General features: G+C 44.8%; 1 protein-coding gene across 3 annotated transcripts in view; it reads right to left on the bottom strand.

Moving 5' to 3' along the window:
• Positions 1–356: 356 nt before the first annotated feature.
• LOC147465574 (3-hydroxyisobutyryl-CoA hydrolase 1-like) overlaps positions 357–11,366 on the bottom strand; it is a 30,408-nt gene continuing 19,398 nt past the window's right edge. For 2 of the 3 annotated variants that reach the window (XM_086520612.1, XM_086520617.1), the window contains exons 7-14: positions 5,745–5,829; positions 5,551–5,636; positions 5,338–5,459; positions 5,208–5,268; positions 5,020–5,115; positions 4,637–4,738; positions 1,039–1,080; positions 357–694 (exon numbers count right to left, since the gene is read on the bottom strand). In XM_086520612.1, coding sequence (XP_086376738.1) covers positions 560–694; positions 1,039–1,080; positions 4,637–4,738; positions 5,020–5,115; positions 5,208–5,268; positions 5,338–5,459; positions 5,551–5,636; positions 5,745–5,829 — 729 coding nt within the window. In that variant the 3' untranslated portion in view covers positions 357–559. The remainder of the gene's footprint in view (positions 695–1,038; positions 1,081–4,636; positions 4,739–5,019; positions 5,116–5,207; positions 5,269–5,337; positions 5,460–5,550; positions 5,637–5,744; positions 5,830–11,366) is intronic. The other variant, XM_086520615.1, reaches the window with a different exon arrangement.

Genomic DNA, 11,366 nt, shown 5'->3' with positions numbered 1-11,366 from the left:
ACAAAAATGTCCTTTTTGCCATTTGGTACCAAACTAGTGTTAAGCGTTTTCAACAGAAGTAAGATTAATGCTAGCAATTTCATTATTTGATTGCAACATATAAAATAAACCACTTCACATTTTGCATTCACACAATTTTATTATGACATGTAGGTCCTTATGGGCAAGACTTGGACCTTGAGGTAATTTTAAGCTCAGCTGACCATATTCTACGCAGCATAAACAACATGAAAAGTCACAATGGCCTACACACGAGGATGAGAAATACAACCCACTACTCAATGTCCCTCTTTATAGAGATAGGAAACAAACGCCCACACTCTCTACTAATGGTCTACACATACAAAAGACAATGCTTAGTTAATGCCTCTCTAATAAGAGGGAAATAAAAAGTTTCCCATCATTAACTTTGTCATGAGGCACTAATCCAACAGTTGACAAATTGCTCCAAGAATTCAATGCTTTACTAAGGCCTTCTGTATGCCAAAAATTGCACAAACAAATTATATGTAATCATTAAACAACTGCAATAGAGCAGTGTATCTGATCAGTACTGATATTACAATCTCGAAACAATTTTCTTCATGTCACGACGAATTGGAAGTCGTAACTCCTGTCCCTCCTCTGCCTTCAAAGGGGCAAAATAGTAATTCACAATCTCCGGACTAGTCAGCTCAAGACTAGGTGGGTCCCACTGCAAGCAGACGAGGAGGAATTTTAATCTGACTACATACTTAGCCCTCATGAAGAAAATAACACCTTCCAAAAAAAGTCAAATCATGAGGCCAACTGATTGACAATGACCACATGGCACAACTGTGCTTGCCTTTCATTACAAAAGCTTACACCCAATGCAACTAAATGCAAATTGATCATTCGACTGAAAAATACTTAGGGGAACACACTTCCAGAAATCCATAAACTAAATAAACTCCAACCTACACATAATTAATGAAGAGTTGAACCACTGAAGCACAAACATCGACAGTTGATAAAATTTTGACAGAAGTCTCCAAATACATAAGAAATCAGACCTACCTTTGGGTTTCTGTCCTTGTCTATCAAAATTGAACGTATACCCTGGACATAAACTGACTGATTAATAAAGGGCCACAAGACATTATGTAAAGCAGAGGTGCATGTTTCACAAGAAAGTACAATAGTCAGGTAGTCATTACAGAGCACAGACTGAAGGAAGCTCAAGGCATCAGACTGGCACAACCATTAATGTCAAGTTGGTACTGAGAAAAATGAATGCTTGTTCAAAGGAAGATGATATGAAGGAGACAAAGTAATAGACTAAAGGATCCATATCCCTCTGTAGAGGAAAAAAAAATACACATATAGATGTAGTTTGTGTGTGTGTGTGTGTGTGTGTGTGTGTGTGTGTGTGATCAATGCATTTGCCCATGCATAACATCGCTAGTAGCATTGTATAAGGTGTACATAGTATGGTCAACTAAGAACTTGGCAGACTATTCCCATGCTAAGGCGATCTCCAAGTGTGATATTGGATACATCCACCGCCAAGAGATGGCTGCTCTCAATGCTGACACAAACAAGGGATAGCAAAGGATTAAAACGCCTTGCTAAGAACCACAATCAAGATCATGAAGTAGTCATCCATCAGGTTGGTGCAACTTGGTAGAGAACATCCACCATCCCAATAAGTCTCACACAACCCTTGCTATTCTGAATGCACGGTGAGTAGGATTGGGGGGCTAGCCTCTACACACGTCAAGCCACCACAAAGAAAAGAGGATAAAGCGAATATCTTCCTCAAGGGGATATGGGCTAATCTCTGCTCACAAATTTTCTCAACCTTACACACACGACCTCGACTAGCTCCAACTAGCTTCCCTCTACACCAGTGCAACTCCCACTATATTCAATTGCACTCAAGGAAGTAAAGGGATCAATAAGAGCAAAGAAAAAAAGCGAGAAAAAGCAATAGAAATCTCTACACTTTGATGATAAAACCAAGGGCTTCACTCTTTCTCAAACGCCCTCCACGTGCTAGTAGAGACTCCACAGGCGCTCTCATATATACACATAATTGGACCAAAACCATTTAAATCAAGCCCTACTACAAATCACTCTTAGTTTAATTAAAAAACTCAAAGAAAGTGATGGAAAACGTGGAGAAAACCTCTCCCATTCATTAGCATACCATAGAGTTATACCATAGAGTTTAAACTACAAAACCCTAGAAGCAAACAAAGGCATAGAAGAGAGCTCTATTCCATTCAGCTTTCATCACTAAACCAAACATGAACAAGGGTGAAGTTACAGAGCTAAACCTCCATGTTCATGGCCTTCTTGATGAGAGACACACTCTCCGATCAAGGCCAAAGGCCCTCGCATAAACACGTGGGTACCTCTATTCCAAAACCCTAACTCTCACGGCAAGCTACACCTACACATAGCTTCTTCTTCTTCCCAGAAAACCCAAGCTCACTCACGTCCAGAAGGGGATAAAAGTTTAGTTTTTCTCATGTTTTTCAAGTACTTGGTCATTCTTTTAAGTGCCAATACTCGTATCTAGTACCAACGTGACATTTCGGGGTTTCTGAAACGTTTCGTTTCGAAGCTCAAAGAAAGCGAAACACAGGTTTTGTGTTACATGTATGTACCTATAATTATGCATTGAATGTACATAAGACGTGTGAAATACCAAAATCTAGATGTGAGACTTGAGTCACGAGCAGCGTCACCATGAAACGTGTTTCGACAGGTCACAACAGGTGAAACGTTTCGCTCACCAAGTGAAACACAAGCCGTTTCACTAACAACAAGTTACCATAGTTTTAGTTTCAAAATCGCTAAACACACGTTTCGGTCTCACGTTTCAGTGTGCTCTCATTTTGGACCGAAACGTTTCTCAGTGAAACACCGCGTTTCAGGGTGAAACGTTTCAGCCTTGAAACGTTTCGCGGTTACGCTGGTCACGAGTGAACAAGGTATCGATTTTTTGAGGCGGCCTTTGTACATGGCTTAAACAATCCCCAAACAGGTGGTTTGAGGTCAATTGGTCAAAAGGGGGCAAAAAAAATCGACTTAATTCACCGAAACGTTTCGACCGTTTCTGGGTTTCAGGGTGCCGAAACGTGTTCTTATGTCACTATGATACTATGTACCAAAACAACAAAACTATGTACAATGCATACCTGTCGCCCATACATAGTGACATCTAACATACACTGCTTATGCACACTTTGTACAAGAATGTTTTATGTAGATATCAAACTTTCAAAAGACATTAAAAACATCAACCAAGTGTTCTTGGGATGGCCCACATGATTTCCCAAAAACTCTCCACATATTGCCCCCCAACAAACATAGAACACATTTTGTCTTCATCTATGCAACCTTATACCTTGCCCTACATGCAAGAGACTATATATATGGCTTGTGGAGAAAAAAGCCTGTGTCATTGAAGCCCTAATGGTGGGTTGGGTTTGTGTAATAGAGGTGCCCGTGTGTGTGCGAGGCCTAGAGTTTCTATTAGAGAATGTGTTTTTCATCAAGAGGGCCATGAACATGGGTTGTGACCTCTACACTTTCATCCCTTTTTATTTGATTACTCACAGGAGCTCCATATAGTGGAGCTCTCTTGTACGCGTATATCTGCAACCCAGGTTTGGGAGTAAGAGCACTATGTTATGCATATGAATGGGAGTGTTTCCCCATGTTCACCATGGGATTTTCTAAGGTTTTGACTAAACATAATGAGTTTTTGTAGAATTCTTGAGTGGGATGGTTTCTGATGGTCAATTGCAATTTTGGGGAAAAGAATAAGGAAAACCTCTACACTTTTGAACGTAAAAACCACAAGCTCACACCATCTCAACAACCCTTACATATGTAAGTCGGGGCTCCATAGCTCCTCCCAACCATGACAGCTAAGACTATAACAGTGGAGAGGGAAGCTAGTCGAGTATTGACGGGGTTGTGTGTGTGCAAGAATGAGAAAATTTGTGAGTGGAGATCGGTCCACATCTTGTGAGAGAAGATTTTGTGTTCTCATCTATCTTGTCAGTCAGAGGTGTTATAGAGGGCCCCCCCAAAATCCTTCACAACAGTACTGGCAAAGATTGCCAATCCAAAATTTATCTGTGAAATTTCCTACTCAGAAGCAATTATATCATCGACGAGTGCTAAAGCGCCTTGAAGAATACATGGATGAAAGTTGCACATGGAACAATGCCAAAAAACATAATGTACGAAGATCTTTTTTTTTTTTCGAGAAAAAGATCCTTCTATTAGTTAATGCTACGAAGATCATTTTCTCTCCATGGCACACCAAAACATACGAAAACAAAAAGTGATCAGTCACATCACATTAGATTATGTTCTTTTCCTGATATGTTAAGGTTCCACATGCCATGTAGGCCATGTTAACTGTATGTTCTTCAGATGTAACACAATTACACATGTGCATTCTACCCCAAAAGATCTTGCCAACTCTTGCCCTTCACCAAAAGTTTGGGCTATCAAATAGCATAGGTACAATGTTGCTTTAACCGCTAGGCTCTGATGCAGTTTTCTTGAAATTTGATCACTCACAAAGTAATACGTACATGAATGCAACCTAACATAGAGCATATACATTACACTTCAGAAACAAGAATCTTACCTCATACAAATCGTTGGACAGCTTTCTAGAGACACACCGCACAGACAGTCTGTACTCCCTTATCAAGCAATCGGCGAGAGATTGATGCCTACCTTCTCTTATCTGATAATGTGGCATGAAGATATAATGCACAACATCAGCCTTTAATCTTTATTAAAAAAGTATGACGAGTTGAATATAGAAGCCAATAACCATCCCAAAAACCATGGATGAAATGGCCCATTTCGCCAATAATCAAAACATACACATAAATGTGTGGTCTTATCTGCAGTGAGCTGAACAACATGACAATGTTTCATCCTTGCAGTGCAATGGTGTCCTCAAAAATAGTATCATAACAGCCTATAAGTAATGTTTGTAATGTTCAAAAGGCACATTCTTACTGATTTGAGTGTGATCTTCAGGCTCACAGGAGAAGCCTTTCTCAGACTTTCTGCAGAAGCCTTGTACCAACCGTAGCAATTGTCCCCTTCGCGACTCTGGTTGAAAACATAAAATCTTCATGATTTCTGACATACAAGCATAACTTAAATTCACATGCCCGGTTCAAATTTTTGAGAGGGAAACATACAAGTGCCTCCAAAATTTCTTCCACAGTAACCTTAGAAAAGCATCTGTTGATCTCTGCTGATCTGCACAAAACTCTAATAAGGCCCCCTTCTTTTTCTGCCAGCCCTTGCCCACAAAAATAAATTAATTACCTATGAAGTGGGCTTTTCTCTTGAAGCTTCACGTTTACAGTAAACTGTTCTATAAGAGCAGATATATCCTCAACACTTGCTGTATCCAAGCTCAGAAGGGCTTTTTCTAGATCAGGAAGAGACTGCAAAACATGAATTTCAAAAAAACGAGTAAGGTTGATTCTTTGTCGGTTTCAATCTAATTAATCCTTCTAGTATCCTTAAAGCTCTCACCTGTGAAGGTACAAAATGAGTTGCAAGACCACAGCCTACCATATCAGCTCCATCTAGCCTAGCACCAGTCAAAGCTAGGTATTCTCCTGCCAAAGCCCATGAATTATGACATGAATAATCTGAAAACTCTACTTATGCAGCATGGCATTTTCAAAGAATGAGAATTCACATAGAGGACTCCACAATGCTAATACCAAGATAGCCAGGCACCCGAGAAAGGAAAAATGATGCTCCCACATCTGGATGAAGTCCAAGGGCAGTTTCAGGCATAGAAAATACCTGTAACAAATAAGCCCACAGAAAAGAGACAACTGGGTCACTATACTGCTAGCAAGAAAAAATTATTCTGGGTTAGCCAACTCAAAACAACCAAATTATTTATCGTGATGACATCCTAGTTCAGAGAACACATCCAAAAAGTCCTCCAAAGTTCAACATGCCTGACAATAGTTACAAGAATTCTATACCAAAATGAGCTATGTGCCCCTCTCTCTGTGGACGAAGAGGTAAAAGAACTCACAGCCCTGATGGGGGTTCATGAGCCGACACACACAAGGGCATGGAGAGTGGGCAACATAAAGAAAAATGGAGGCAGTGGAGAAACCTCAAAAGAAAGAGCATTCATCCTCCGTTTTCCCTCTATGGAAGCAAAGAAGTCTTTCTTGAAGAAAAGACCAACTCTTAAGGAGACTGGCATCTTTCTCGGGGACGATCTCACCCTCTCGCAGATCGCTCATATGCAGGAAGTAATGGCGGAGATTAGAGCGGCAAGGGGGAAAGGCAAGATCGCTTTCTACCGAGACGGAAAAGTAGTAATACTGGAGCGACGCTCCACATGACGGTGCGAGACTTATGGGACCACACTCAAAGTAGCTGCCTGGAATTGCAATGGATCTATGCGTCTTGATGTGGGTGCTTTTGAGGATAGCTTTACTGGAAGAGACATCATTTTCTACTCTGAGACACACCAGGCCCCGGGGCAATCCATGCCTCACATCAGTGGATATAGGTGGGAGACAGCCTACAGACAGGAGACACGCTCAGAGCACAGAGGGCGGGGCTCGGGAGGAGTGGCAGTGTTATTTAGAGAGGATCTGCAGCCACTGATACATATAGCCAGCAGGGACGAGCAGGCCAGGTACATGTGGGTGAGACTGAAAGCAGAGACAGGCAGATACCTCTATCTAGCTATTTGTTACTTTCCCCCGAGCACATCAGTTTATGCACCACCTAGGGGACAATCCCCTTTCTCTATTTTAGATGACGACATATGGGAGTTCTCTAGAGACGGTGACATTATCATCCTCGGGGACTTCAATGCTAGGATTGCCCATCACCAGGCAGTGTTTTATGATACTTCAGAGGAGATGCTAAGAGAGATAGATGTGGCAGATACGGGCCTTTCCAGACTATCACACGATAAGGAATATACTGAGTATGGGCGACACCTGACAGACATGGGCACTGCACCATCTTGAACGGCCTACAGAGATTTCCTACTGCGGGAAGTTTTACATGCTTCCCACACAAACATGGAGCCAGCACGGTGGACTATGTCATGGCACAACCGAATCTCATCTCTAGTATCCAGGATCTCACAGTTGGGCCTAGACCGGCCGGGGTGGCAGTGGATCATGCTCTGGTGTCAATGACCATCTCTTTCCAATTCAGTGTAGCACACAGGCCACGAGTGGCAGCCCCTACTCGCTACACATTCACAAGGGAGACGGACTCTGTATACATTGACGGAATCTACAGACGCCTATGCACTGAGGACCCGGGGTGACCTCTGGAGGAGCTAACTACTATATTGACACAGACATTACATGAGGCAGCAGCAGAAGCATACCCACACACCCAGCCTGAGCAGAGCCACCGATCTGGGAGCATGCCTCAGAACAGCTGGTACGATGAGGAGTGCCGCCAGACTAGAGCCAGACTTCAGAGGGAGGTGCTGTTGGGGGACGTCACTCACAGACAGTCACATATGGACTTTCGACGCCTGGTGCGGCGGAAGAAGAGGGCTTTTTTGGCCCGACTCGAGTAGGATCTATATCAGCTATTCATGAGTCAAGACTCGCGTGAGGCGTGGCGGCTCTTTCATGAGCAATCCCCCCCCCCCCTGCTATTTCCTCCACGGAGACCTGGGGTCAGTACGCATCATCTTTGTACACAGTACCTGAACAGCCGTCCCTCCCCAACCCCCCCGACCCATGCCCACATACATGTGTCTTTTTCACCATTGGGATGGTGAAGAAAGCTATTGACAGGATGAAGACTGGGACAGCATATGATCATGAGCCTAGTAGCTGAGCATTTCATACATGCCAAAGACCTACTAGCAGAGCTTCTAGCAGTTATGTTTAACCGTGCCATGTGTGAGGGCCTACCGGACACCTGGAGCCTATCTACGATAGTACCTATCTTCAAATCAGGAGACCCCATGGAGCCTAGGAATTATCGCACTATTATGATCGGGCACACATTGGCACGTTTGTATGCATCCATTCTTGAGCAACAGCTGAGTAGATGGGCAGAGAGGGAAGGAATGCGTGCAACTGGGCAGGCAAGATTCAGGAGAGGCTTCTCTACTCTTGACCATATCCTAGCACTCAGGGCCATCATCAAGGAAGGCAGATCTCATGGGAGACGGATCTATTGTAGCTTTGTGGACTTCCGCAAAGCTTTCGACACGGTACCCAGAGCTAGACTAATGCGCAGATTACAAGAAATGGGAGTACCCACAAAGCTCATTTGGGGGATCATGGCATTATACAGATCAGTAGTAGGGCATGTACGCACCCCGAAGGGACTCTCAATACCGGTTCACTCCACTATTGGGGTGAAGCAGGGTTGCCCACTCTCTCCTACTCTTTTCGGTATGTATGTGGATGAGGTTTCGGACTACATTGACAAGGACGGGGATAAAGGTGCACAGTTGGCAGGGACATGGATTCCACTTTTGTTATATGCGGACGATATTGTGTTGATCTCCGAATCCCCAAAGGGAATGCAACGCCAACTGGATGCTCTGCATACGTTTGCCCACGAAAGTGGTTTGTCTGTCAACCTTGGTAAAACCAAGGTTATGGTGTTTAATACCACCCCGCAATGGATCAGGAGATCAGCACCTACATTCACATACGGCCAGGAGACTGTGGAGTACACAGACGCTTACACTTACCTTGGAGTGGTTTTTACCGGACCCACATTCTCACTCAGAAGAGCAGCAGAGACCAGACTCACTAGAGCCCACGCAGCATTGGGTAGATTGGAGAGGATGTGTTCGCAGGTTCAGTTTCAGGATCCCCGGACGAAGCTCTGGCTCTTTGACACCTTGGTGGCCTCAGCATTGCTCTATGGGGCTGAGATATGGGGACCTTCATTGGATCACCACGGGAGGACGGGTCGCACAGACGGATGGGGGAACATGGAGAAGCCTCTCGTCTCTATGATCTCGCGGCTCATTAGAGCCAAGGCATCAGTACCACGGGCCATTATTCGTGCAGAGCTGGCGGCCCCCCCACTAGTGGTAGAGGCGCTCACCAGATCAGACTCCTTCATAAACCGCACATGGGAACTTCCCAGAGACAGATATGCTCGCATGGCACTTGAGTCCTCCCGACAGTTAGCCATACAAGGAGATACAACATGCTGGTATGGGGAGATGACATCATGGTTTCAGGCGCATGGGTTCAACATAGACAGGCTGCCACCATTCCAGTATGCATTGGATGCACCATCTCTCATTCTTACACAGTCAGAGATCACCAAGCTCATTCGCCAAGACCTGACCCAGCTAGACACCAAGAGGACATGGATACAACCAGCACAAGACCTGGGCACGAAGATGGCTTTCTACAAAGACCACCTTCTCCAGCTTACGGAAGATGGTTTTGTGATGAGACCCAGATACATGGATACCCACCTGTCTCATGGGATACGGTGTGCTATTGGCCAGTTACGCACATCGTCTCACCAGCTGCGGATTGAAACCGGGAGATATAGCGGAGTACCAGCAGAGGCCAGGACATGCCCCTTGTGTGACATGGAACCTGAGACAAAGCTGCATTATACATGCCGCTGCCCCGTCTACTACGAAATACGAGGCCGCTTCCATTGCTTGTTCAGAGAGGGTTTTGGACCACTCTCAAGAGTAATGGGATACGAAGATCAAAGATGCCTGGGTCTGTTCTTGCTCGCGCTGCGCAGACACAGAGAGAGCCTGATGAATGGCGAGGCTAACCAGTCTCAAAGACGGATTACAGACTTCTTCAGAGCAGACACAGGACAGCCACAAGAGCCACTCCCACAACAGAGCTCCCCCCCCCCGCTCCCCCGTCTCACACCAAAGGCACATTGATTGACCGAGCGATTGAACTGGGGAAATCCAGGCGCCCACGACTGCGCAGGACTACACAGCATCGACGGAGGCTACGTCAAAAGATTCAGAGCACGCTGGCCAGGCATGCCCAACTCCCGGTCAGACTACTAACCATGGAGGAAATTGATGAGATCCGCCAACGACCGATGCTAGATCTTTTGTGATTCAACTATCCCAACTAGCCGCCCATTCTTGCTTAGTTTTTCGACTTAGCTCACATCGACCTATCTAGAATCCCATAATATATATCTTTGTTTTGTACTGTTGATTAGGTTATTTTGTCACTCTGACTTTGTATCAGATCCACCACCTTGTAACTTTCTGGTCTCATAGGTCACTATGGCCTTTTGAAGACGTTAATATAACATTTCATTTCATTTCATCTCTCTCTCTCTCTCTCTCTCTCTCTCTCTCTCTCTCTCTCTCTCTCTCTCTCTCTCTCTCTCTCTCTCTCTCTCTCTCTCTCTCTCTCTCTCTCTCTCTCTCTCTCTCTCTCTCTCTCTCTCTCTCTCTCTCTCTCTCTCTCTCTCTCTCTCTCTCTCTCTCTCTCTCTCTCTCTCTCTCTCTCTCTCTCTCTCTCTCTCTCTCTGTGCCGTCTCAGGTCGCAAACAGGCAACCACAGGTCGCGAACCCTAACTACGCAGGCGTCTGGAGGTTTTCCTCACCAACGCGCAGCCATCTTGTTCGTCAATCCCAACAGGTGCCTTGCGCGTTCTGCCCACCTGTGCGAGCTGTCTGTCTGTGCGCCCTGCACGTGCTGACATGCTCCAGCCCTGCACGTCTTTACCTGCAAGCTCTGAACGTGATCTGTCCTGCACACACTGTGCGTGATTTCCTCGCAGCAGTACCCCTCAGCGTGGTGGTTTTACCTCTGCGCAGTCAGCTCCCCGCAGGTACATACATCACAACCCCCCCCCCCTTCAGCCCGCAGGTACATACACCCGGCAAATTCAAAAAATTCCAGGAGGAATTCCCACAGTCTCGTCTTTTCCGAAATTTTGAATTTTCAAAAAACCTGCATTTTTCAAAACTGCAGGGATTTTTACAAGGAATTTGGAAACTGCAGAATTCACAGAAATTGCACATTGACACGTACGGAAAGCAAATATATGCCATGTAGGCTGAATGTGGAAACAAATATATGCATAATGCGGTGCGTATAGGTTGCTCTCTCCTCTCTCTTAGAAAGTGAATCAAATAACTGAAACAAATAAGGCAAGAAAGATGGCGGCGCACTACATGGTCACAAGCAAGAGGGTGACAGCCATTGAAAGGGAGTTGAAAGAATGCAAAGCCCACATGGATGAGTGGAAGAAAGAGAAGAATTTAATTCTTGAATGGAAAAAGAGGGAGGAACACGCGAGGGAACTAGAACGCAAGGAGTTTTGGGATGAAATTCACGCTTTAAAAGGTAGCATCTCAACCCTTAGGA

The sequence above is a fragment of the Adiantum capillus-veneris genome, chromosome 1 (genome assembly GCF_014529385.1).
Source record: "Adiantum capillus-veneris isolate H3 chromosome 1, ASM1452938v2, whole genome shotgun sequence".
Taxonomy (NCBI): domain Eukaryota; kingdom Viridiplantae; phylum Streptophyta; class Polypodiopsida; order Polypodiales; family Pteridaceae; genus Adiantum; species Adiantum capillus-veneris.
Note: the sequence above shows the minus strand (reverse complement) of the source record. Positions and strands in the feature narration are given on the sequence as shown.